Below are 27508 nucleotides of genomic sequence, written 5' to 3' on the forward strand. Positions count from 1 at the left end.
TCAGCAACAGGGGCGGAGCCGTATCTGAAGCCTCGATTGGTTAGATCTCGCGCTGTGCATGAACGACGGGCGCCCTGGCTCCGCCTCCGGGCCGAAGTTCCGTTAACAGGTTCGGTTGCTCCCGAACTCCCTTTCGCCAAGGGGGCGGGGCGGTGGGAGGGTGTGTGCGAGTGTTTCCCCTCCCCCTACGGGCCGCAGTCCACAAGGCCGCAGGGTAGGCGGAGCGGCGATTGTTGACTCGTTACTCTTTTTCTTTTTTTTAGCTTTACTTTCTTCTAATTGGTTGACAGGCACCTGACTTTCGCCGCCCCCTCCGGCCGCTTCTTAACTTCCCGAGACGCAGGGAAATGACGTAGTTCCCCGACATTCCACCTCCAAGATGGCTGCTGTCAGGAAGGAGAGACGTCGCTGAGGGTTTTGCCTGAGGCGAGGGGTGAGTATCTAGCTGGCCGCGGGCAGCGCCGCCCACCGTCTGCGCTCCTGGTGGTCCGAGGAGGGTATTTTCCAGCTGCCTGGGTTCTACGGGAGAGTCCGGATTCCACCGCCCTCCTTGGAATCCCTGATGCACGTTGAAATTAGCAGGCGACGCGGAGTTGGCGGCGAGGGAGCTTCGGGACAGGGTCGGCTCCTGTGGGGTGCTCCGCTAATGCCTAGAACTGGAAGCTGACCTCGCAGAGGAAAGTAGTTGCGATTTGGGGGATTCCTAGCCGAGGATGAAAAGGGTAGCGGGGCTTACACAGACCCTGCCTCAGACTGACCCGGTCACCCACGGCTTGTGGATCCCTCTGTTAAGTAGGATTGAGGCTTTGGAAAGTGTTCCGTGACTCTTGAACCACGGAACTCAGATAGGACCAGGAATGAAAAGGGACTTCCTCCGTAAGACTCGTTCTTACCCAGACGTCATCCTCTCCTGAGTGATTGGTTTGCCTCGGTGTTAGGGGAACTGATCTTTATTAAGTTGAGAAATAACATTTATATGTTAATCTGAAAAGGTTTAAGCAGTTTAACCTGCCTAATGTATACTTGGTGGTGTTCTTAACTTTGGACTACCAGTAAAACACAGCTTTCCATAAGTCATTCAGTGTTTAAAATCAGTTATCACAGACTGGCTGGCTGTCTTCCTACATAACCCTGGCTAGTGTGTAGCTCTCTTTGTAAACTAGGCTGGCCTCCAGCGCAAAAATATCTTCCTGCCTCTGCCTCCAGAATGCTGGGCTTAAAATTAAAAAGGCATGTGCCATGAGTCTTAGCTAAAGAGTGGCCTTTTAGGTTTTAAAGACAAACTTCACACAGGTGGTATCTTGATATATGTTTTTTAAAGAATAATTGGGCAGCATTTTGCAGTTGTGGGTGTCCTTTACGTTTTTTTATGAGTGATCCCATGAAAGTGTAGTGATTTCAAGCCCCAATACCTAGAACATTATATGACACTTAGTAAACTATTTGCTGAATGAATCATAATAGTTGAGTAATAGTAATGTTGGTAAACATTTTGATTAAAATTGTTAGTGTCAGCTGGGTAGTAGTGGTGGCTCACATCTTTAATTAGAACACTTGGGGACAGGGGCATGCAGATCTGTCTGAATTGAAGGCCATCCTGGTATACAGATCAAGTTCCAGGACAGCCAAGGCTACATAGAGAAGCAGTATCCCAGAAACCAAAAGAGAGAGAGAGAAGCTGTTAGTGTTGCCAAAATCTTTGTTTGCTAAATAATCGATGACAAGTCAAAAATTGCCCACAATAAATAAAATTGGTTTTAGGTGTTTCCTTTTTTTGTAGGAATCTTTTAAACAGTAGCTAGTTAGGTTAAGTCTAATTCGTTTTTTTTTTTTTTTTTTTTTTTTTTGGTTTTTGGAGACAGGGTTTCTCTGTATAGCCCTGGCTGTCCTGGAACTCACTCTGTAGACCAGGGTGTCCTCGAACTCAGAAATCCGCCTGCCTCTGCCTCCCGAGTGCTGGGATTAAAGGCGTGCGCCACCACGCCCAGCTTAATTCGTATTCTTAAGAGCAGATACATTACATAGCATTTATGTTGCAGAGTAATTTCAATGTAACGTAACTGTTGAGAGCTTTTGAGAAGTACTACAAATACAGTTATCGATGGAGGACTGTGATAGAGACCAATCCCTGTCTAGAATCTTCTTAAAGTACAGATCAGCTGTCTCTTTGATGTAAGAACTGATTAATGATCCAACTTCTGATAGAAAAAAGCTAAGTGATACAGATTGCATTCTTGTTGTTAAAGGGTAGAACCAGGGCTGGAGAGATGGCTTGGTAGCTAAGAGTACTTGCTGTTCTTTCAGTGCACATGAGTTTTGTTCTGAACACGCATGACGGGCAGTTTCTGAAAACCCATAGTCCCGGCCACAGAGAATCCACTCCTTACTACTGGCACCTCTATACATGTGATTCACATACAAGTGAAAAAAAAAAAAATCTTTCTAAAAATACATATAAAAACCAGGCCTGAGACAGCTCTGTGGCTAAAGCGTTTTCTATACAAACACAAAGACCAGACTTTAGACCCCTGGCACCCATAGAAAAAGCTGGGCCTCATGGCGCCCCTCGAACTGCAGTGCTGCAAGGCAGGAGGGTCCTGCTGCATCGCTGGTGGCCCAGCCCACCTGCTGACCTTTCTCCAGGCTCCGTGAGAAACCCTGTCTCAAAAAGTCAGCTTGAGGAAGACGTGCTTATGCCGTCCTCTGGCCTCTGTGTGTGCCACACAAGAGACCACACCCTCATGTGTGCATACACCAGGGTTTATTCCACTATAAATAGAGGGATGCTGAACATAAGGGCATTTAGATTTCAAGGCGTATGTGTGTCCTAGACAGGATGCAGTTCAGTTGATTTGTGTTCATATTACTAACCTAGCCTTGTTGATTGGCAGGTTGATGTTGGCCTGAAGAAAGATCTTCAGAGGTAAGCTATGGGGTTGTGGTCTTGTCCTTACTCTGATTGATATTTGAATCAGAGAAAAAGTATCTAAGAACCATGGTTCTTTCTGTTAGAATAATGCTTTGTCAAAAACTAAGACTGTATACTGGGAGCTGGAGAGATGGCTCAGTGGCTGCTCTTCAGAGGACCCAGATTCAATTCTTAGCACCCATATGGTGGCTCACAAATGTCTGTAACTCTAATTGCTGCAGATCTGACACCCACTTGTGACCTCCAAGGGTACCAGGCATGCACATGGTACACAGACATACTTGCAAACAAAACACCCTTACCCCCCCTCCCCAAAAAGAACTTTCTATGGAATGTAGTCATTAAAAGAGAAGAAAAGGTGCTTGCTTCTCTTGAGCAGTATTCAAATTTGGTTCCTAGCACCCAAACTCGGGTGGCTCACAACCACCTGTTAACTCCAGCCTCTGGCCTCTACTGGTGCTGGCATATGCTCACACAGAGATACATAGTTTAAAATCTTTTTAAAAGAATTGTGCTTCTCGGGTTAATAAATGAACACAGACCATGTAGTAAAAATAAGTAGCATGCTAGGTGAGCCTGAGATTTTCTTTTTCTTTGCAGTGCTAAAAGTTGACTCTAGGTCCGTGACATACTAAACAAACATTCTACCATACCAATAAGCTACATCCTTAGCTCCACAGTTTGTAGAGGCAGAGAGAATATACCCATGCTGGCAAAGTGTAACTTAATAAAAAATGGTCAAGTTTACAGACTCAGCTGCTATAAGATGAAGAAGACCTGTCTTGACAAAAGTGCTCTGCAAAGCCTTGTTGCATTTACAGACACAAAGTAGTGTATAGATTGAGGAAACAGAGTGTCTTAGGCAGAGTCAGCAAGTCAGTCTCTTTGGCTCTATTAACTTGAAATTCTTAGTGATAAATTCTGAGACTAAGAAAACATGTGACATGGTTACTAACAAAATTTTGAACTGTGACTGGATCATAGCTTCATAGCCAACCAACTCTAACTCAGACACCACCCTCACTCTCTCACACATACACAAGTAAACTTTGAAATTAAATTTAAAATATATAATAAATTAATATAAGATATTTAAAATTTTAAACAAAAAAAGCCAGGTATGTGGGGGTGCATACCTTTAGTCCCAACACTTGGGAGGTAGAGACAAGTAGATCTCTATGAGTTGGAGACTAGACTGGTCTGTTCTACATAGTGAGTTTCCAGATAACCAGGGTTGTGTAGAGAGAAGGAAAAAAGAGAGAGAGAAAATGATGCAAGCTATGGTGGTGGACAGTTGTAATCCCAGCACTTGGAAGGCTGAAACAGGATGATTGTGCGTGCTGGGCCAGCCTGGGCTTAAGGTGTGGAGGTGCCCCAAGATCCTCTTTTAGGAGCTGCTTCCTCCCCCTTTGTCCAGCTTTTCCTTTCCTTCCTCCTTAGAGAAAGTGCTTCCTTTCCATATTGATCAATTTCTCCCACACTCTTCCCTCTCCCCGTCCCTCTCTCCTTCCTTCCTTCCTTTCTTCCTCTTTCTCTCCTCCTCCCTTTTCTTCTCCCTCTCTTCCCCTCCTGCCTTGCCCTCCCTTGGCTAGTCTGTGAAGTCCTAAAGGCAAAACCAAAAGATCAGGCAGCCCTGTGGCTCTCTTTGGGGATGATGCCCAGAAGAGGAATGTGGCAAGCTTGGAGGTAGGCAGTGCCTGGCTGGCAGTGTCTCTCGGCGCCTCACTTCTTGATGGTCACCAGTACTGCGCTCTTCCCTTTGTATGTTGATTCCATTTAAGTGGTTTGATGTAAACCACTGCACATACATACAAGTGCTCTTGGCTACCCAAGGATTCCCGTGTAGTGTGAGGAGTCCTGACCCCTAAGTATTCACCTGACTTAGTGTTGTGTCAGAGAGAGCGCCATGACTACTTGTTTACTAAACACAGATGGCTTTTGCCTTGTTCACATGTGTTTGTGTTTCAACCAAAGTTTAAGTATTTTGCATAGCACTTCTTCTGACGTGCTTTGGTTGTGTGTCCTTGTGATTATAATATAGTAAAAATTTCTTGTCCCTAAGAAACAACAGTAATTCTCTCTTACCTCCTCTATATGCAGTCTGCATTTTGAATTTCCCTAAATGTTGAGATTTTCTTTGATAGCTTGATAAAAGCAGCATCTACTCCAGGCTTGCAGGCTGCACTGTTCACTGTGCTCTCTCCTGACATTTGTTTTCTTGTGATAATTTTTTTTTTTTATATGTAAGTACACTGTAGCTGTCTTCAGACACTCCAGAAGAGGGCTCCAGATCTCGTTACGGATGGTTGTGAGCCACCATGTGGTTGCTGGGATTTGAACTCTGGACCTTCGGAAGAGCAGTCGGGTACTCTTCCCACTGAGCCATCTCACCAGCCCTCTTGTGATAATTTTTAAGGAGCCCAAATCATGTGTCTTATTTTTCCTTTTATACTTTTGTTTTGTTGAGAAAAAAATCTCTCTATGTAGTCCTAGAACTCACTCTGTAGCCCAGGCTGGCCTCAAATTTATAGAAAACCTCTGCCTCCTGAGTGCTGGAGTGAGCCAGTGTGCCTGGCCTTCAAATCGTGGTTCTTGTGTAAAGGCATGGTCAGGTATTGGTGCCTGTGGAGGACAAGGATACAACTGTACGGCTTCAGTCCTGCACCCCATCATACCGTGATTAGCTGCGAGTTCTTAGAGCTCTGCATTTGAGCAGCTATTATCAGTACATGTGGTTCTTTTTTTTTTTAATAAAATAAAAATATTTTATAATAATATAAATAATAATAAAAAATAAAAATAAAAAAATTTTTTTGTATTTGTATATAAATTTTTTTTTGTATTTGTATTGGTCGCCTACATATATGTCTGTACACATGCATGCTGTGCTCAAAGAGGCCAAAAGAGTGCTTTGGATGCCTGGAACTGGAATTAGGCGGTTGTGAACCACCGTTTGAGTGCTGGGACTTGAACCCCAGTCTTCTGGAAGAGCAGCTAGTGATCTTAACTACTGAGCCAGCCCTCAGACCCTGTTTTTCTTTTTAATGTTTGTGAGTTGTCCTTGCAAATGAGCCTGCCATAAATAATTTTGTGCATATATTTGCATGTTTGGAATGGTGTCTTTAAAGATTTCTAGCAGTGGAATTGCTAAGTTTCAAAGAGCAAATACATGTGTCCTTCCTCTCTGTGATAGTTGTACCATTTTGTACTCAGACAAGGAACTTTGGAGACCACTAGCTTCTCCCAGCCTTGCCTGCTGTAAATTGTTAAACTTGGATATCTGCCAGGTCAGGAGGTGAGAAGGGTGTTTGAATAGAATGGTTTCTGGAGTTGTCTTAGCTATGTTGCTAAGTCAGCAGTCAGTCCCACATTAACATGTAAATTATGAAGTCAAGCTGATATAGTCTCCAGCTGCTTCATTGTTCCTGCTGCGGGAAGGATTAGATTCCCTTCAGAACTGTCAGGTGCCAGGAGCAGAATGCTCTGCTCCACATGTGAGCTTTTCCACCAGAAATGAGACTAGCCCTGAAGAAGGTAGGCCTCTAGACTAGACTAGATGGTAGGCCCTGGCCTGGGCCTGAAACTGGGGTTTTGCCCACTTGACTGCCCGATTCCACCACCTCCTTTAGAACTCTTCTGCTGCCAGGGTAGAAATGTTGCTTCTCAGTCACTTTACAAGGCATTGACTTGTGGTGGCCTTGGTAAACACCTGGCTTCCATTTTCTGTCAACCTAGGACTGAGTGGGAGAGAAACAAAAGAGATCTAAAGGAGATGTTTCCTCATGGACCACTTCCACCCCACTCCCCACAGGCCAGAGACTTTTGTAGGTGTGAGTTCAATCATCCTGTGACATCCATAAGCAAAAACAAGTAAAGTAAAAACTGGGAAATCTGACCAGTAGGTGTTAATGGTAGAGATGGGTGATGTGGGAGCATGACTTAACGTGTCCCCCAGGTCCAGGCTGTCCTGCAGAATGGGATGGAAAGCAGCAGCAGAGGCCACATGTCATGGAGGAAAGGCAGGAAGGAAGTAGAGTGTACTTAAGCTTCCTCCAAAATTGTGTTTCTTTTTGACCCTGTAGACTTCATGATGTGGAATGCTATCCTAACTTGCTATTAGCTCAGATTTATCAGTACTGGAGTCCACTGGGATGTGTATCAAATGGGCTTGGGGCGGATACCCTGGACTTCTAAGGAGCAGTCAGTAGCATGTTGGGGGATGAGGTCCTGCATCAGTCCTGCTCTGTGGTTGTGATGATTTATAATTAGTATTGTTAGTAATGGGGCATCCTTTACAATTTTGCATCTTTTCTTTCTCTTAGGATTACAACATTCCAGAGTCCCATTGGGGAAGAACAAGATACTTCAATAAATGAAGGAGAACAAAGAAAATTCAAGCCCTTCAGTCACGTCAGCAAACCTGGACCACACAAAACCATGTTGGTACTGGGATAAGAAGGACCTAGCGCATACACCCTCACAACTTGAAGGACTCGATCCAGCCACTGAGGCCCGGTACCGCCGAGAGGGGGCTCGCTTCATCTTTGATGTGGGCACACGTTTGGGGTTGTATCCTGAATCTCTGTGGGATTTGTTGTGAATAAACTCCCATCACCAAGAATTAGATTAGCTACTGTCGACTAGCATGCAGTCTTTTATTTGCATTCACACAGTAAGGTAGAAGTTATCTAATTGGCTATTCAGGAATAGTCCTGTGTGTTGATTTATCATTTAAATGTATATGTTCAGTTATTGAGCAAATAGCCACCTGGAGAGAAAGCCAGCCCTATTGAGATCAGGGCTCAAGCTGAAGTGGGTGGTGGCAGTGCCCACACCTTTAATCTTAGCACTCAGGAGGCAGATGCAGGCCAGTGTCTGAGTTTGAAGCCTGGTAGTTTATAGAATGAGTTCCAGGACAGCCAAGGCTACACAGGAAACCCTGTCTCAGGGGTGAGGGTTGGGGGCAAATACAGATCAAGTTTGGCAGTACTCACTCTGACACTAGAATATAGGCACCCTAAGATTCCTGTTTACTAGATGGCTGGTATTGTTGATGTCTGTTTTTGTTGCTTTTCTGAATTAGCTAAGAATATATTTGTAGCCATTTCTAGCTAAAGCCTTAACCAGAATGACAGACACTATGACACCCTGGCAACTGGAATCATTTATTTTCACCGATTTTATATGTTCCATTCCTTCAAACAGTTCCCAAGATACGTAAGTAAATTTTGGCATGCTGCTCTGTCCACTGACTGGAGATAATAGCCAGTGGGGTTTTTCTTCTTTTCCAGAAAGTGCTTGTTTTTATGATTTCATTTTGAATTGTGTTGTTTCTAATTTACCTTGTTGAAATCCTTTCTTTGTGGGTCACATGGACAACAGTCTTATTGTACATTATATAACAGTTACTAGGTGGCTGGTTTGTTGTTTTTTTGCTGGTTGTTTTTTTGCTTTTCTGAACTAGCTAAGCACATAATTTCTAGCCATTTTACATCTATATGGTTTTTTCTCTTTCCCAACATAATACTTGAGTTTAAGTAAGGCCATAACTGAGTTGTACAGACAGGGCTGTGATACCTACCCAAGGGGAGTTGTTAATTATATCTGGGAAGCAGCCCAGGCAAGGGAGAGAGTGCCAGGAGACAGCTGAGTTCCCAGTGCTCAGGGGCTGAGATGGGCAGAAGCAGAAGGAGGCATGCGGCATAGTGACCAGCCAGGCAGGAACTCCACTGGCTTGCTAGGAGCACATGCTGTTCTTAAGGAGGACCCCATTTCACTGTAATTCCAGATTCAGGAAGTAGGACTCCCTCTTCTGGCCTCAAGGGCACCTGCATGCATGCCTTGTACATACAGACATGCAGGCAAAATACTGATACATGTAAAATAAAAGCCCCTATGCAGAAACGAGAGCTGAGTCAGACCTTTAATACCTGAGTAAGCCTCTAATACCTGTTTTTCTTGATGGCTTGAGAGGGTCTTTTTTTTTTTTTAAGAATTGTTTATTTTATTTATATAAATAAATACACTGCCATTGTCTTCAGTCAGACACAGCAGAAGAGGGCATTAGCATGTCATGTAGATTTAAAGGAACCCAGAAGCAACTGGAAGGACTCTGGCTTGTTCCTTTGTTGCTGTAACAGAAAACTTTAGACTAAGTAATTTATAACAGAAACATAATTCCTCTCAGTGTTGGAAGTCAGAAGTTCGAGGTACTACTAGATGAAGTGTTTGGTAAGAGCCCGTTCGTTCTTCATAGGAAATGTGCCTCCTTGCTGCGTCCTCAGGTAGAGGTAGGGACGTGCAGGCTCCTTCAGGCCTCTTTCCTTCCCTTCTGGGGATTGGTTTCAGTATGTAAATTGGGGAGCAGAGTGGGGGTGTACACAGTAGATCACAACAGGAAGGACAGCAAGTGTAGATGGACAGATTGAACTTGCTGTGTGCAGAGCAGGAGGAGGAAATTGACCTCAGTCCTTTGGCTCTTTTCTTTGTTTTATGGCAGTTATCTTGGAAAAATCACTTTTCTTCTTTTTGTTGCAGGCCAGGGGCTCAGACCTAGGGTGCCATGCGCACTAGGCGAGTGCTATGCTGATGAAGCACACGCACCCACAACCTGCCGACTGAACTGTAGCTGCTTTACAAAGCCGCTCATCTTTAGGGCTGTAACTGTCCCTCAGGCTTTTACAGTGTTAGGATATCAGCAGGTGAACTGAGGAGAGGAGACTGAGGCCTGCTAACTGTAAAGGTCAAACAAGACATTCTTGTGGTGTCCCCGTGGACTCTGCTAACCAGTAAAGAGCATTTATTCTTCCTCTAGGTGACAGGAGCTTGTTGTCTTTTTCTGGCTGGGAAAGTAGAGGAAACGCCAAAAAAGTGTAAAGATATCATCAAAACGGCTCGTAGTTTATTAAATGATGTCCAGTTCGGCCAGTTTGGGGATGACCCAAAGGTAAGAACTGTAGCTTCCTGCCTTCAGATCTCACCACCTGGAATGCTCTAGCTACTGTGCCTGCTTGTTCTTGGCTTCCTAAGAGGGGGCCTTATGGAAAAGCCTCCCTGGCTTTGTAAGGAGAGGTCCTCCTGATGTGCTGGACAGCACTGAGAGAATGGCAGTGCGTCCTTGAATTGACTCCAGTTCTCAGCTGTTGTCTCTGGCTCAGGACGTGCACTGTTGCACTTGCTTCCTTGTTCATTTTGTATTTGTTTCACATGAACGCCTGAGAGAGTCGGTTCTCTCAATCCATACTAGAATACTGGGGTTCAAAGTCAGATGGTCACGCTTACAAGCAGGAACCGTAACCTGCTCAACCATCTGACCACCCTATGTCTTTGCTTCTTATGAATCTGGAAGGAGCTAGAGAAAGTACCCAAGGAGCTAAAGGGGTCTGCAACCCTATAGGTGGAACAACAATATGAATTAACCATACCCCCAGAGCTCGTGTCTCTGGCTGCATATGTATCAGAAGATGGCCTAGTCGGCCATCAGTGGAAAGAGAGGCCCATTGGTCTTGCAAACTTTATATGCCTCAGTACAGGGGAACGCCAGGGCCAAGAAGTGGGGGTCTGGGGGGAAGGGTTTGGGGGACTTATGGGGTAGCATTGGAAATGTAAATGAAGAAAATACCTAATTAATAAAAAAAAGTTCCATATCAAAAAAAAAAAAAAAAAGAATCTGGAAGTAAGCCAGGCAGCAGTGGTGGCTCACGCCTTTAATCCCAATACTTGGGAGGCAGAGGCAGGCGGATTTCAGAGTTTGAGGCCAGCCTGGTCTACACAGAGAAACCCTGTCTTGAAAAACCACAAAAAAAAAAAAAAAAAAAAAAGAATCTGGCAGGAATCGTGTTTGTGACAATTTCAGCTCTTCGCAGACTGGCACTGGTCAAGCTCTTTGTCTTGTCTTTTCCTAGCCCTGCCAGGGTCAGTAAATGATGTTACAATATCTATACACGTTTTTATTGAAAAACAGTGCCACTTCTGGGATAAGTGGCAGTTTTCCTCTACCTCCACCCTCACCCTCACCTAGTGCCCCTGTCTAACCCTCGCAGCACTTGCCAATCACCTTCACAATGTTGCCGTTACTTGGAATTACTTTTTCTCAAAGTGTTTTGTTTTTTAATTAGAATCAGGGTCTAGCCATGCATGATCTTAAGGCCCTGGTCTTCCTGCTTTAGCACCTGCAGTGCTGGAATCACAGGTGTGGGCCACATGGCCAGTCAAAGATTTTACTGTTCTTTACATCAACTTTAGCCTCACAGCCAAATGGAGAATGTACCAAGAGTTATTATGCTCCCCTTCTGCACAGCATCCAGCTTCTCCTACTGTCAGCACTGACAGAGTGGAACTGTTGTTAGAGTTGACACATCCTCACTACCCAATCTAGTATTCAAGGTTCAAGCCTTGGCTTTATACACTCTGTGGGTTTGGACAGACGTGGTAGTCATGCATCATAACATGGTACTATATACTTGCTTGATCCTGAAAACCCTCTGTGCTCTGCTGGTTTGGCCTGCTTTCCCTTTTAATGGCTAACAACTATTGACTCTACTCATTGCTCCCATTTTCCATAATGACAGAGCAGGAGCCATACAAGTAGCCATTTTAGATTGTTTTCTTTCACTTGGCACTTTGAGTTTAACTTTTTGTTCATTATATAGATCTTTACCAAATAATCATGTAGATAACCTTTCCCCTCCGAAGCTCAAGTAGGAGTGTGCAGGCAGTGACTATGTCTGTCTCCTCAGACATTCACAATACTTGTTCAATAAAGGACAAATTAATATTATACGAGAAACTCAAAATCCTCGTTCCAACAAGGCTGGAGTTTCGATGCTTGACACCATTCGTGGAGTTTTTTCCAAGTTGTGTGGATTTATTAGGGTTGGGTGAGGGTCAGGCGTGTGCCACAGTGCATGTGCAGAGGCCAGTTTGACTCACCCTCACCCACTGAGCTATCTCATAGCGACTGTCTTCTCTCTTCCCAAAGGAACAAGGACCCAGAACACTCAGCTGCATGTGTGCTTATGACTTAACACTAATGCTTATAAGGGTTGTCGTGTGCGCCATTCTGACCCTGAATTTAGTTTATATATATATATATATATATATATATATATATATATATATATATATATATATATATATATAAATCTTGTTTATAATCATTTGAACCTAATTGAAACTTACATGAACAAGCATCAGAAATGAAACTTTATTTTTAAAGAATGTGCCCATGAATAATGTTTTCTCTGTCCATGGTTATCTGGTTTCTACGGAATAAGATTTTATGTCCCTGATTTGACCAGTCATGACGTCCTCTGCTTCAGCCAAGCCTTGGCCCCAGAGCTTGTGATCCTTGTAGCTAAGCTGGGTTAGGGAAGGTGCATGAGCAGCAGCAGTGTGTACAGTTCTGGGCGCCTTAGAGGAGCTTCCCTTTACATAAACAGTGCCATAAACAGGAAAAGGCCAAGTGAGCAGTGCTGCTCTTCATGGCTGCCATGCACAGTCTCCCAGAGGTGATGTGGGAGGTGAGAGGCAAAGGGAAGCACCCAGATCAGAAGACAAAGATGTCATGGAAGACATTTTCCCTGGGCACAATTAAAGCAGGTGTTTTGGCAGTGTACGTATTCAAGACAAATGAAAGAGTGAGCTGGGAGACTGTATGAGCTTCGTTTTAACTGGTTTTCCCAGCCGTGCTAACTTTTCCCCTATTCAGTAGGATGCTTGTTTCAATCTTTATCTTAAGCACTAGACATAAAACACTTTGCCAAACAGGGTATTGTCTTTGCTGTAGTAGGTTTTACAATGTACTGGCAGGCTAGATTTTAATCCCCAAATCATTTACCTAATCATGAGCTGTGGTACAGTTGAAGATGCTGTGAGAGCAATCTACCCAGAGGCACAGACAAAGCTTCCCCAAAGAATGATGTTTTCAGGGAAACCTGTAATTACCTCATTGATTGAATATCTGAAACACATAGGGAGAGTGGACCCGGGGCTCTCTGTTAGATTATAGGCCCGGAAGCCATTGGCATACTTGGTAAAGATGATTTCTACATTTAGAAGCAGTGCTGATGCTGCTGATAATAGGCATTGATGATGCTAATGGGCAAGAAAAGGAGGTCTTACTCCAGTGTGTAAGTTCCTGTAATATTAGGAAGCTTGCGTGAGAAAACACTGGGAAGCTAGGGTAGAGGATGGCAGATTTGCCATGTGATGGGGAATCCTGAAAACAAAAGGATCTTCTCATTCAGTGGCATAGTGCTCCAGGGTGAGAGGCACATACCTGTCTCTTCTCCCCAGAGTTCGTGTATTTGTGGACTAGTTAGTGGTGGGAAGGTTTCAGCCCTTGACAAAGCCTTTACATTTGCCAGACAAGCTTCCTCTCATGGTACCTGTAAGTGCTAAGCACCATCAGTCAGCTTCAGGAAGTGCCTGTGTGGGGCACTGGCTGAGTGGAGCATGAAGAATGGAGACTGCACAGCAGTAAGACTCTGGAAGAATGAGTCTTGTAGAAAACAGAACACCTGAAACCCTTCAAAGCTGAAAATACGTGAGCAGAATGTTCACAGCAGACTCTTTAACGTTGGGAGCCTCCTGGAGCTCTCCCTTGGATAGTGACACAACAGGAGAAAGCTTGGTGGACAAAGGAAGAGGTGGCATTTCAGAGAGATCCCTAGTCAGCCTAGTTAGGAATGACTGAGTCTTGGAAATGAGAAAGCCTGTGCGTGCGCACAGTGTAGCTCCTGAGGTGTGAAGCCACTTGTTTCCTCTCTCATGCTGGCATCCAGTGGAAAGTCCTGGGGGGTTGCGTTTTTTAATGATCTATGGCCGAGCTGTCAGAGAGGATCACACCTACAATGGGAGGCTGATGGAAGAGATAAATGTTTGAGACCAGCCTGGCTACAAAGTGAGTTCCAGATCAGCTCAGGCTGGAGTGAGACCCTGCCTCAAAATTTCCAAATAAAAGTGGTGCTTATTGTGCAAGTTTAGGGATCTAAACTCAACCCCTAAAACCTATATAAATGTGGGTACATAGAACCAAAGCCATGTGCTTGTCCTCTGATCTCCAAACTGTGGCATACACTTGAGGACACAAACTCAAGTCATGTGTACACATACATGTACTCAATAAATGTAAAGGTCTGGTTTTCAAAGGTGGCTTATGTATTTGCCATAATAATGCCTCTAATGGGCTTTGCTGCTTGCTTTTTTTTTTTTTTAAGGTTGTCTCTGACTAGTTTGTGTAGCTGTTTCTAGGTGGTTTAGATTACTGCTGTGTGCTCATGTGGCAGACTGAATGGAGGTGGGAAGGAGCAAAGGACATCTGCTAAAGCAGAACTAAGAGAGCAGGCAGCGAGAGACCTGTGTTCATGCTCAGTTCTTCCAACACTTGCTGTTCACAGGAAGAAGTCATGGTGCTGGAGAGGATCTTACTGCAGACCATAAAGTTTGACTTACAAGTAGAGCATCCGTACCAGTTCCTGCTCAAATATGCAAAGCAGCTCAAAGGTAATGAGGCGGGGGTGGGAGGAATTACATTGTTGTTTGTAGGCTGGGGATGGAAGAACCCAGGACTTTTTCCTTTGTCTAGCAAGTGCTCTGCCTCTGAGAGCCACATCCCAATTGTTGCATAAAAACTTGCCATTCTAGAAGCCAGTCTTTTCATATGACAGAAGTTGGATTATGTTTCTCAAAAGAGGAAAACAGTTCTGTGCATTGTGTGCCCAGGCCATGGCTCACTCCGACAGTGCAGCAATGGAGCTGTTAACGCTTTTCCTTTATGCAGAAGCAGGTTCTGTCATCCTGTTGCCAAGTGATAGGAGACAGGGAAATGAGTCAGGATTTTAAATAGACTAATAAAATTAGCCTTGGAGCCACGTTTCCCATAAATGGTGGTTCAGTGTAGGCCATGTAAAGAGTGCCAAGAGGTAGGATGTGAGCCTGTGCGTGGCATTTGATGTCATTTTCTATACAAAAACTCTTTGCTGTGCAGACACACAATAGGTTTTAGTAACTACTTGTCACTTCTTGTGAATCATTTTTTCCACTATTTCCATTAATGTGCCCTCCCCCACCCCCATTTCTAGGTGATAAAAACAAAATTCAGAAGTTGGTTCAAATGGCATGGACATTTGTAAATGACAGGTATGTTCAGATGTTGCTTGACTTGATGTTTTAAATGACTCACGTATATGGACAATTTAATCCAAACCTCTCATCTCTAAGGAGAAAAAACTGATTTGCCCAGAGCTGACTCCAGGTCATCTGCTTTTCCACATGGGTTTTCTCTTCTGTTGCTTTCGTGTGATGTGAGGGGAAATGAAGGCTGTAATGAGCAGATGCTGGACAGCTCAGGGCCGTTTGTTTCTTGTGATGATTTCAGAGCTTTAAATGTCCTTAGTGAGCCAGGGACAGGAGTTGCTCACAGTTGCACTCCATGGGCTGCAGAGAAACATCTGCAGGCTGACTTACAGACGGCTTGAGCAACCGTGCGGGCTCATCTGCAGACAGCACTGTCTGGGTTCTCAGCAGTTAGAAAGAGGACACAGCACGCTCTCGTCTGTCACATTGTGCAGCAGGTTCTGAAATGTGTGTAGTTCTGTCTTTTAAAAGCAAGTCAGTAACCATGGCGTACAGCAGCTCATTTGAGCACTTAACTTCCTTTTTTAATATGTAATACCTTTGGTTCTTGTAGATAATTAAGCAAACTAACTAGTTGCTAAATGTGACATCTAATTTCTGTGTATTGTTTTGGTCATGAATGTTAGCTATCACAATACAAACAGTCATTTTCTTTTCCTGTTGATCCAGTCTCTGCACCACCCTGTCACTGCAGTGGGAACCAGAGATCATAGCTGTCGCAGTAATGTATCTTGCGGGACGTTTGTGCAAATTTGAAATACAAGAGTGGACCTCCAAACCCATGTACAGGAGATGGTGGGAGCAGTTCGTTCAAGATGTCCCCGTTGACGTTCTGGAAGGTACCTGGTGTGCCGAGCTTCCGTTTAAGAACGTTGGTGTTTAGTTGATTTTTCCCTGTGGAAAGTCTTAAGAGTGAACTTTCCCAGGGAAATTTTTGATTTTGATTTTTCAGTAGCATCTTAATCTAATATGATTTTCCTTTGTCTGCTCATGGAGCTTACTGAACTGAAAATAGAGCCCGGCTTTATTCACAGCAAAAATGGGGGAATGTTCAAAATGTTCAAAGTTCAAAGTGCAATTGCTGCCGATTAGTTTTTGGAAGAATCAGCGGTGGTTATTTTCTTCACTAGGTAAAATTTGGTTTAAAATGTTGATTTGTGGTAAATGTCATGTTGCTGTCATTTAGACATCTGCCACCAAATCCTGGACCTTTACTCACAAGGGAAACAACAGATGCCTCATCACACCCCTCATCAGCTGCAGCAGCCCCCATCTCTTCAGCCTACACCACAAGTGCCCCAGGGGCCGCAGTCCCAACCATCTCAAGGCTCAGAAGCAGCCCAGCCTCCACAGAAGGACTCGCAGCAGTCAGCCCAGCAGCAACAGCAGCAAGCACAACAGCCCAAGAAACCATCCCCTCAGCCCAGTCCTCCCCGACAGGCCAAGCGCGCCGTGGTGAGTGGCTTACATTTGGTAGCATTGCACTTTGATGCTAGCACCATGTTAAGGGCGTCTATAGACACCCAAAGTAAGAGGTGAAGCCACCAAAGTTTAGTCAGACTGCATCCAGGAGCCAGGAAGTTAGCTAGGAGGACAGTGCCCTTCTGCTGCAGCCCCCCACCTCTCTCACCACAATGGTCTCTGACCCCTGTTGGGACCTGATCTTGTGCATTGCCTGGAGTACTTGTAGAGATGGTGATGGAGCACCATCTCCTGCACAGTAGCAGTCTGAGCAGGGGAGGAAGCCATTTGTTCACCACAGAGCTTCCAGGCTTCACATGCACGGAGGGCCTGAAGGCTCGGAGCAGATGGGAGGGAGCAGAAGTGACCTCCTAGGAGCCATGGTGTGCCTTCTGTAGGGTGTCACGCTCTGAAGATGTCACTGTCTCCTTCACCCATGCCCTCCCGGCTCCACTTACAGCTGTGCTTTCTTTCGTAACAGGTGGGCTCTCCCAAGGAAGAGAACAAAGCTACAGGTAAGCGGTCTTCAACGTTACCTGGCTCTGCAGACTTTCAGATGCAGACCAGCCTTAACTGCAGAGCCCAGGACTACCTTTTGTCTGCCAGCAAGGCTGCTGTGGTCTCTGCTCCTCACCAGACTGCCTATCTTTAGATTGTATTTTGACAGAAGGTGTCAGTAAGTGGAGACATTACTGGCAGTAAAAATGTGTGCTTAGAAATACCTGTGCATGTGTAGTCATGAGGGAGGGACTTTTGCAAGGCTGTTTATCGTGAGAGATAAATTAAGTCTGTCCTAGAAGGCAAGCATGAAGGGCCAGAGACTCGCCTGTGGACAGCCAGAGAACATAAGTTGCTGCCTCACATCTTAGCTACTTAAGAATGCCAAAGCACTTCTTAATGTTGGTGGGTTTTGTTTTTTCACAAGTTTCTTAATATGCTTTAATACTGGGAATAAGCAGAAGTCGAATTTGAAGGACTCCAGAACAGGAAATGAGACATCCATTTGCCTGTGTCGGTCTCCTGAGCTCTAGAAAGTCACAGTGCATCTTCACTTGTTTCTGTTGCTTTTTTGAAGGTCCCACTGAATTATTCATAAAACTGTCGTGTGATTTTTCTTAGCCTGTCTGGGAGAATGATGAGTTCAGTATGGGTGAATGAACTTTGGCTTGAGTAACAGGCATTGCGTATATAAGGAACAGTGTGGGCTGTGATCCATGTCACGTAGGGATTGTAGTCAAGATGAGCAGGTGTGGCTCTGTGAGACAGAGAAGCTGTCCCACAGTGACCTTGAAGGAAGAACCTGCCCTTGAGCAGCCAGAGCACTGAGATGGAAAGATACAGAGAGCAAAGAACTGTGAGAGCAGGGCCAGACAGGCAGTGGGGTCTCTTTAGTGTGGAAGGATGCTCCCTCACAAAGGGTTCACAGTATGGGTTTGTGGTCCTAAGATGGGTTAGAGACTAGGTCACATGGAGAATTAGACTGTGTATAATTTTTGGTAGCTGTTGATGGCTTTTGTGCAGGTAAATGGCAAAATGAGCTTATTTGCAGTCAGTTCCTGACAGTAGAATAATGACTGGGATAAATGGTTAGGGATGGAAGGTTGCTGGACACACCTTGGCAGTGGCCATCAGGCCGGATGCACTATAGATGTGGGAGCTCCCCGTGCTATACAGCTTGTCACAAGAGGCGAGGCCAGCCCTTAGGCTGTCATCCTAGGGACTGCCTGCACAAAATCACCAGATTCTCCAGGCTTTTGTTGGTTACTTCTGCTTTTTTGTTTTGTTTTGAGACAGGATCTCACTAGGTAGCTCTACCTGGCCTGGAACTCACTATGTAGACCAGGCTAGCCTAGATCTCAGAGGTCCACACACCTCTGCCTCCCAAGTGCAGTAAGAGAGAATATAGAGTTGTGCATAGGATTTTATATTGAGTACATGTTGAAATAGTGTTGGTGTGTCATGTTAAATGAGATAGTATAGCCTGCACATTTGCCCTTGGTGGCTAGAAAGGTGTGTATCTTTCACACAGCTGTGCAGCAGCTGTCATTGGAGACAGCTTTAGTTGTCCTGGCTGTGGGAAGAGGAAGATGGGAATGATACCAGATAACAGAGTTGGGGAGATGAGATCAAGAAAGACACTGACTTGAGGGTCCAGGGGTGCAGTGTGTAGTTGGGGCTGTGGTTCTAGGGGAGAGCTGGGGCCTGGAAGTTTAGTTATTTGTGCCAGCTGAGCCCTTTATCCCAGCCCTCTGGAGGTGGTATCTGGAGGGCTCTGAGCTCAAGGCCATCCTGGGGCTACATAGTGATACCGTGTCTAAAGCTAAGGAAAGAGTGCACCTGTACCACAGAGAGTCCTGGGCTGAGGAAGGAAAGGATGGGCTGAAGGGATATCTGGGCCTGAATTTAGCCAGTGTTGGAGACCTGTGAAAGTGGTCAACAGTGTGAGAAGGAAACCAGGAGAAGGGCCAGAGCCATGCTGCTCTAAGGATGCAGGATAGAAACAAACAGGGTGGAGCTCAAGGTCAGCCATGAGCTTCCTGCCTGCTTAAGGTCTGGGGACTGCCCTTCCTGTGGGAATGGTGGGGTGGCATCTGCCTAAGGCTGGGCCACTGTCTGCACCTGTGTTGGTGCTGCCCAACCTGCGAGTTCTTCCCTCTACTCACGTGCCTCCAGATCTCCTCTTCCAGTTAATGCACTGCTAACAGATTGCCAGCTGGAAATAAGGATTGTCTTGTAAGCACCAGGGGGCTGCTGGCATGGTACTGCAGTGCGGGGCTTGTCTGCATTCTGAGCCCCACTGCCCATCCAAGTAGTGAAGGACTTGTGACAGAGTGGCTGTATGCTGACAAAGCAATTGGCTGACCTTGTCTGTTGAGGAGGTGTCTGAGCTGTGCTGTAACTCTTTTGTTTTGTTGTTTTGGGGTTTTTTGGTTTGTTTTGTTTTTTAATGAGATATTTTCTTTATTTTCATTTCAAATTTTATCCCCTTTGCTCATTTCCCCTTCAAAAATCCCCCTATCCCATCCCCTCTCCCCCTGCTCACCAACCCACCCACTCCCACTTCCTGGCCCTGGCATTCCCCTATACTGGGGCATAGAGCCTTCACAGGACCAGGGGCCTCTCCTCTCACTGATATCCCACAAGACCATCCTCTGCTACATATGCGGCTGGAGCCTTGAGTCCCTCCATGTGTACTTTTTGGTTGGTGGTTTAGTGCCTGGGAGCTCTGGGGGTCTGGTTGGTTCATATTGTTGTCCCTCCTATGGGGCTGTAAAGCCCCTTCAGCTCCTTGGGTCCTTTTTCTAGCTCCTCCATTGGGACCCTGTGCTCAGTGTGCTGTAATGTAACTCTTACAGGATGAGAGCAACCGTGGTGGCTCTGCTGCTGCTGCTCCTGCTCCTGCTCCTGCGATGACTTGCTCACATCTGTTCCTTTTCTCCAAAGAACTGCTGTATGGTTCAGTTATTTGATTATAAGTGACTTTAATCCCCTTTCCTTTTAGAACCACCACCGCCACCTAAAATTCCCAAACTTGAGGCTACTCACCCACCATTGCCTCCAGCACACCCACCTCCAGGTATGTGCCTGCTGACACTGTTTGCCAGGGCCTTTGGGGTTGTCTACTGCAGGGATGACTGGAGGCTTCTGCAGAGTGCTGTAGCAAGGAGCCTTAGAAACTGCTAGTGTCACAGACTAGGTATGCGCAGATGGAGTAAACCTGCCGGGTCAGCACACCCTGACCAGCTGCATCCAGAAATACTGACTTGCATGGGGCGAATGAACTTTAGAGAAACACGAGCAGCTGAGAAGGGCTTACCCAGACCTGAACAGAGTTGCTCTTAGGCTGCAGCTTCTCACCTGCTTCCTGCTGCCAGGACGTCTTTATGGTGTGTTATGAAGAGTGGGCAATTGTTCCAGAGTCTCTGGAGAGTAATGTAAAGTGTATAGAGTTCTCAGCAGTACATGGAAGTCTGGGAGACTTCCCAGACAGCTTTCTTTGCTGTCTTCCTCTTCAGACACTGGCTCAGGAGAGCTGGTGTGTTCAGGGGCCCTGTACCTCTCTGACAGTTGGGTGGACTGACAGGTGGTTGGTGCGCATGACTAGTTCCAGCTCTGGAGAGCATTCCTGTAGCAAACAGCTTCTGAGTAGCTTTCTTTGTCCACATGCAGTCACAGAAGCTTGAGTTCTGTGAAGATAGAAGTAATGTGTTCTACGTGGAGCACAATCCCAAGTCCCCAGTTTAAAAGGCACAGCATCTCAGAGTGGTCCACAGTACTGTGCTTGGCTTGGGTGGGATGTGGCCCATGTAGGGAGCCCTAAAAAGTCAACAAGTTGTTCCTGCCTGTGCTCAAGGCAAGTCAGAAGCTACTATAGGTGCCTCAGGTTTTGTCCCTGCCCTGCAGAGCACAAGAATCCCTGCTCAGTTGGCTGCAGAACAGCTCAGGACATAGGCAGTACCAGATCAGCCCCAGAAGGGCCTGGTTTGAGAAAGTGTTGCCTGGCAACCATTGCTCTTCTGTAGGAAGATGTGGTAGCAAAGAGATGAGTGAGCTAGGCTGTGGGTTCTTCCTCAGACAGGGTCCCGGGGATTCTGTGGGAGTTGTCTTTTTAAGATTGGAGGATTCGTCAGTGGTAGAGAGAAGCAGAGTGCTATGACCTAAAGAAACATAAAGTCAACAGTCGGGCTTAAGGGACATTGGGGGCCTTGAGTGGCGGCAGCAGACACCTGCCCCAGCACAGTCCAAGGGCAAACACTCTGGGAACTGGATGAGCAGATGGAAGGGTTCTGGAGCTCAGGGCTGTGGGCACTCTGGGAACTGGATGAGCAGATGGGAGGGTTCTGGAGCTCAGGGCTGTGGGCTGGTTGGTTGGTTGGTTGGTTTTTTGTTTTCTTGAAATAGGTCTTGCATGTAGCCTAGGCTTGTCTTGAATCATTATCCTCCTTTGTCAGTTTCTCAGATTCTTGGGGGCACAGGTAGACACCTCCTATCCAGGCACCTGATCCAGGAGTCATTTTCTTAAGGCTGGATAAGCATATTAACAGCCCAGGTGGTCAAGGAGTGACACAGAGCACTTGAAGAGTGATGCTTTGATGCATATGTCTCTCTTAGCTCTGGGACCAGCGGGCATTTGTCCCCCAGACTTGAAGCAGATTCTTTGCAGGTGCATCTGACCATCTGCTGGGGGAGAAGGGTGGCTCCAGGCCCTCTGGCAGCTCTGTTGCCAAGCCAAACTTCAGTTTGCCTTGCACTTGGTGAGAACAAGGTATAGCAGGCATCAGGTCTAGGCCATGTGAAAAGCAATGGTGTGGCTGCTCCCTAGTGCTTGGGCAGGTTCCTTCACTCTCCGTGCTCACCTGCCCAGTTAGGATCCAGCAGCAGTCTTTCACACAGGGCTCCTTGAGGAGTTAGCAATGCTCTTCACTGCCTCCCTTTCCTTTAGGAAGCATCAGTAGCCAGCAGGTTTGCCCCTGTGATTGGTGCTCCTTTGGAATAGCCTTGTGAAGGGACACTTTATGTGTAAGGTGCTTTGCTTGCTTGTGTGTCTGTGCAGCACAACGAGCCTGGTTCCCACAGAGGTTAGAGGATGGCACTGGATGTGCTGGGACCTGGATCCTCTGCTAGAGCAACAAGGGCTCCTAACCCCTGAGCTGTGTCTCCAGCCCAGGACACAGTTTTTGAGTGCATGTGTGATAATGATTAGAGATAGGGGGTTCACAAGCCAAAGCCTACCATGAGATTTGGGGGAAGTAGAACCTATGGTTACGAGCCATGGGCAGATCTGTGGTCTGTTGTGGACACGGGTCTCAGGAGTGCTGCTGCTCCTCCCTTGCATCTGAAATGACAGTGGGCTGGATCTTTCTCCTTTTAGTAAAATAGACAGAAAGGCCACATTTGTGGAGTGCTGGTTTCTATTTGACTTTTGTCATCTCTCTCGTGTGACAGGCTCAGGCTTTGGGATTGGAGACTGGTCAAAAGCCCCACCTGTTTGTGCTAGGAGAGGTGAACTGGGATGAGCCTGCTTGTGCTTTGTAGTCAGTCGTTGGGGAAGAGAGGACCCAGCATTACTGGGGACAGTATAGAAGGCCTGTTGAATGGGTCACAGGCAGGAACTAAGGGCCTCTAGACTTATTGGGCCACAGAGGTGGTAGCCATTGCTCACTCTACTGTAACATGGCCTTGGGAGGCAGCAGTACTTCACCCAGTGCCCATGAGTACTTAGGCTGCCCGGGAGTACCTAAAAGCTGCTTGGTCATCTTGGTACCAGGACTTCCTACTCCAAAACAGTTGGGCTAGCAGCTGTGTCATTCACCTGGCTGAGCACTGACATCTCTCTTTTCTACAGACCGGAAGCCTCCCCTCGCTCCTGCCTTAGGTGAGGCTGAAGCAACTGGTCCTGTGGAAACAAGTGATCTCCCCAAAGTCCAGATTCCCCCTCCAGCCCACCCGGCCCCTGTGCACCAACCCCCACCATTGCCACATCGGCCGCCACCCCCGCCACCCTCCAGCTACATGACGGGGATGTCCACCACCAGCTCCTACATGTCAGGAGAGGGCTATCAGAGCCTGCAGTCCATGATGAAGACAGAGGGGCCCTCCTATGGTGCCCTGCCCCCAGCCTACGGCCCGCCTGCTCACCTAACCTACCACCCCCATGTCTACCCCCCCAACCCACCTCCACCTCCTGTTCCTCCACCCCCAGCCTCCTTTCCCCCACCCACCATTCCTCCCCCTACCCCAGGCTACCCTCCCCCTCCCCCTACCTACAACCCCAATTTCCCACCCCCACCCCCACGCCTGCCCCCAACTCATGCAGTCCCTCCTCACCCTCCTCCAGGCTTGGGTTTGCCACCAGCCAGCTACCCACCTCCAGCTGTCCCCCCTGGGGGGCAGCCCCCTGTTCCCCCACCCATCCCCCCACCTGGCATGCCACCTGTTGGGGGGCTAGGGCGGGCGGCCTGGATGAGATAACGGGACGCCCCCCCCCTTTTGTTTTAAGAATTGTTTTCCAACCAACTTGAAGAGTAGACTGAGGGGGCGGCAGCAGGGCACCTTGTATATGCTAGACAGTTGCAGTGTGGGAGGGCTGGGCCCTGGCATGAACTGTGTGCCCTGGGCAGTGCCTGCTGTGGTATGATCACATCCAGTCCCCGCTGCCGTCTGTGTCCTGCATGGGGCTACTTTAATACTAGTGAAGATGTTAAGTAGCCACATTGGCTAAGTTAATAGCTTCAGTAAGGAGTGACTAACCCTCTAGAAATCAGTGCCTAATTTTCCTGAGAACTAACTTTTGGTATCCATGTCCTCCTGTCTGCAGTCCGGCTGTTGTTCTTCCATTCTGTGGCTTCTCTCTGTGGCCCCTAGTAGGTGAGGTGAGTCCCCACTTAGCTTGTAACTCTGTCCTCTATTGTCATCTGGGGGGCTGTCTCCTTCCCTCCATGGAGAAAGGAGGTGTGTACTTGGAAAACAATGTATGTTTACATCTCTTTGCAAAGTCTTGTACATAGAGAGATATTTTTTAAGCGTGAATGTAACAACATACTGTGAATTCCATCTTGGTTACAAATGAGAATCCTTCAGTCAGTTACCCGAATAAAATCAGTTCTGAAACTACCGTTTATGTGTGAATACAGCCTCTCTACCTCAGTCGCTGTGTCCCACGGCCTGTGCCTCCTTTGGAAGACCTGGTGTTCTGGGCCACATGAGCTTCTAGAGCTTCTATCAGGCTTAGGACCCTCGTGTTCCTGACCTGACAGTAGCCATGAGTGGTCTTTCCTATCCAGCGTGGGACCAGCTGCCCACCCAACAAGCTGTCAGCTCACAACAGGAAGAAAGCACTACACAGCCGGCTCCGAGGCTCACAAAGAGGCCTTTATTATCTAGTTCAAAGTAGACACTGTCACAATCTTATATGTTACTCCTTTTACTAAAATAGTTCAAATCAATGCCTTTACCACACTATCAAAAGTTCTATTTGTTTTCTCTCTCCACAAATCAAAGTGGTTCAATAGAAGGTAGAAACAGCCGAAGTGCACAGTCTCCAGCTCTACACGGCCAGGGCAGGAGGGGGCAGCTGCAGGTCTCACCACCAACTCCTATAGAAGACTGGCCTAGGGCAGAAACCAGGCGTTCCAGCCCCTCCCAAAAAGCAGCACGCTTTCCCCCACAGTATGAAAATAGACACCTCTGCCACTCTGCAGCCATGCATTTTGTTTCTTTAAAAAAAAAAAAAATCAGTAGTATGTATCTCACTTCCTCTCAAGTTTCAAGAAAGAAAAATGAAAGGTCACTTTGTCTTGAAACACTGGCGTGTGGCTGTTGATCGCAAATGAAGATGTGCTCAGCAGATTCTGACTCCAGGGAAGGCCAGGCCACCCTAGATGGGGCCAAGTGACCTGTCACAGTGGGGGTGGGGGTGGAGCCAGCACAAGCATATTGTGAGCTTGGGGTGGAGTCAGCACTGCAAAGGCTAAGGCTCCAGAAGGGATGGGTCACAGAAGACCACCTGCCCTCCCTGGCCCGGGTGGGGCTCAACTGGGTTGCTGCTGGCCTCTCCTGTTAGGTTTGAGATATGACCCAGGCTGTCCTAGGGAAGGCAGCCTACTGCCGAGAGCTGGGGTATAGCTTGCCTCACTCTGCCTGCACAAGGGCAGAGGGGCCTGTGAGAAATTCTCTTTAGATTCCCAGGATGCCCTGCAGCATTAGGGACAGGGTCTGTCTTGTCTTCAGACTCCAAGAGCTCTTACTTATTGCTTATTTCAGAGGTGGCTGAACTGTCCTGATACAAATGTGACTGGGACTCTCTGACTTGGCTCCCACCTTGTGTGGGCCCACACACCTCAACATTATTCTGGGGTTTCTTGACTTCAAAGAACCAGGAAGGGTCTTGCCTGCCCAGCAGCCCACTTAGAAATACCCAGTACCGGCTGGGGCTGGCAGATGGAGTTGCAAGTTTTATCGCTTGACTATACAGCAGCTCCTAGAAAGAGCTTCCCAGTGCCACCAACAGCCGGAGCAGTAGGCCGGTCCCCTACAGCCCCTGCACAACACTCCCTGGGCACACCGAGGGCCATGGGCCTTTCCCCTGAGAGTGTGGGACCCAAGGGTGTGGGCAGCAAAGGTGCTGGGTACCACCCAAGGTTACGGGGCCTGGGCTGGTTGGGGAGCAAGGATGTCACCCACCTTCTTGGCCTGTCCCCTCTGCTCACAGGGTTTGGGAGGGACCTGAGGCAAGGACAAGCTCTTTGGGCTTGCTGCATGGGGCTCTAAGTACCATTGCGTGAGGACAGCTGATGGGTGTGGATGTAAGTGTGGCCAGGGCCTCCTACAGATAGCATCTGCGTGGTTCACAAAAGCACCTCGTTCTCCTCAAACCATGCTAGAGAACGCCCCTGACAGCTCTGTGCTGCCTGCCGGCTGAGGCATGAGCACGCATTTGACCCCTGGACAGGTCCCTTGGAGGGAGGGAGGGGCTAAGGCTCAGATGTGACCTGTGAGGAGACAGTATGACAAACAGGCTGGCCTGGCCTAACATGTTCCCAGTAGGTTGCCACATGAGCTCTTCCACTGTGAGGACAGAGGTCCACCAAACTGGGGTGGTTTCTAGAGTGAGCAAGAGGCAGAAGGAACGGCTGGGGGCCCAGGGAAGCTGAGTGGCTGGCTGAAGGCCACACAGCAAATTAAAGCCAGAACCAGGCATGCCCCATCCTTCCCGAGGAAACCTCATCAGGGGATCAGGGGTGGCTCCTGTAGCTCTGTCCGTAGTGACCCAGAACACACGGGGGTGGCGTGGTGGGGGGTGTCCATCACATTGACAGTGACCCTGGGCAATGGCCCAGTTCTACCTGCCCATTGAGAATGCTGAGCCTGGCCCAGACACTCTCCAGGACTTTCCTATGTTGCTGAAAACCAGAAAAGGAAGCCTGGCAGGAGAGACCTACAAAGTGGCTAAGCCTGGCATTGGTGAGGAGATGTCACTGAAGGAGTGAATACTAAGGAGGAGAAGCTGGCTTTGGGGTGGCTGGGCACCGACCCCCAGGTGACAGGGAACCCTGAGCTCCCAGCCAGCCATGGACACACGGGGCCCAATGCTCTGTGACCCAGGGTCCTGGCTCTGGCCGGGTAGCAGAAAAGCGCCACCTGTGTCAGGATTCAGGCTCCGGTGGCATCTGTCCAGTGTAAGGGACAGCGAGTTAGAATACTTGTTGAGGGACCTTCTACTAAGAGCAGGCCACCTCCCAGACAGTCCCTTGGCTTGGAGTCTCAGAGGCTTCTTGCTGACAGAACATGGAGCTCAAACGGGGAGCCAGGCTGCCTGGCCACTTGGCTGCAGCGAGCGAGCAAGCGAGCAGTGGCTTCTCGTCTTCCCAAGGTTTGCTGGTGAGGGAGGCAGGAGGTGGAGGCCTGGCTGTCAGCATCACACCAGGGCAGCCAGGGTGGGCCGTGTCCTATGTACAATTCACCACGGAGAAAGACGGTGGCTGGGCCAGAGTTTCTGCCAGGTCTAAGGCCTCAGACTCCAGGCAGGGCCAGTCCACGTCCACGGAGAAGCGGCCCTACAACGGCCCCTTGAACTGATTACCAGACAGGTGCTGCCGGATGGAGGGCTTGGTGCTGGCGGCGTCCCCCAGTTTCCTCCAGACCACCTGTGAGGAGGCACACAGCATCAGTGAAAGGCTCGCCCCAAACCTACCCACTGGCCGCACCTACCTACCGCCTTACCACCCTGTAAAATCACCCATGTCCTCAAAGCCCGGGAGCTGGGAGAGAAAGCTGAGGCCACCGGAAGTTAGGAGAGGTGCTGAGACTTCGCTTTTGCCCACTGTCAAAGTCATGCTTGAGCCCCAAGCAGGCTACTCCTGGGTGTGAACTCATCCTTGAAGATGTCCAGTGGGGTCCACAGACTCAGGAGACGGCATGAGGTGCACCTCAGGGCACCCCACTCAACCTAAGCCCCACGACCAGACCCTGTAAACCCAC

The 27508-nt window shown here is 47.7% G+C and overlaps 2 protein-coding genes across 6 annotated transcripts in view; one reads left to right on the plus strand and one right to left on the minus strand.

The window, feature by feature from the left end:
* The first annotated feature begins 3 nt into the window (after positions 1-3).
* Ccnk (cyclin K) lies at positions 4-24143 on the plus strand. 2 transcript variants are annotated; one of them, XM_021178525.3, is made up of 13 exons: positions 4-109; positions 291-433; positions 2892-2923; positions 7252-7498; positions 8065-8146; positions 9744-9875; positions 14329-14434; positions 15013-15070; positions 15737-15906; positions 16254-16522; positions 17010-17043; positions 20031-20105; positions 22875-24143. In XM_021178525.3, exons 4-13 carry the CDS (start codon positions 7302-7304, stop codon positions 23498-23500), a joined length of 1749 nt encoding a protein of 582 aa, XP_021034184.1. In that variant the 5' UTR covers positions 4-109; positions 291-433; positions 2892-2923; positions 7252-7301; the 3' UTR covers positions 23501-24143. The 2 variants fall into 2 exon arrangements, with proteins under 2 accessions (XP_021034184.1, XP_021034183.1); XM_021178524.3 differs by lacking the exon at positions 4-109 and having other exon boundaries at positions 136-433.
* A 236-nt stretch (positions 24144-24379) lies between these two features.
* Positions 24380-27508, minus strand: part of Ccdc85c (coiled-coil domain containing 85C) — a 70026-nt gene continuing 66897 nt past the window's right edge. For all 4 annotated transcript variants that reach the window (XM_029484705.2, XM_021179452.3, XM_029484704.2 and 1 more), the window contains one exon: positions 24380-27174. In XM_029484705.2, the coding sequence (XP_029340565.1) occupies positions 27085-27174 (90 nt within the window). In that variant the 3' untranslated portion in view covers positions 24380-27084. The remainder of the gene's footprint in view (positions 27175-27508) is intronic.

The sequence above is a fragment of the Mus caroli genome, unplaced genomic scaffold (genome assembly GCF_978045245.1).
Source record: "Mus caroli unplaced genomic scaffold, Mus_caroli_1 scaffold_14, whole genome shotgun sequence".
Taxonomy (NCBI): Eukaryota; Metazoa; Chordata; class Mammalia; order Rodentia; family Muridae; genus Mus; species Mus caroli.

Coding starts and splice junctions, on each gene's coding strand:
- Ccnk (XM_021178525.3), top strand. CDS start 7,302: ATGAAGGAGAACAAAGAAAATTCAAGCCCTTCAGTCACGTCAGCAAAC. Junction 9,876..14,328: donor AGTTTGGGGATGACCCAAAG/GTAAGAACTGTA, acceptor TGCTGTTCACAG/GAAGAAGTCATGGTGCTGGA. Junction 14,435..15,012: donor ATATGCAAAGCAGCTCAAAG/GTAATGAGGCGG, acceptor CCCCATTTCTAG/GTGATAAAAACAAAATTCAG.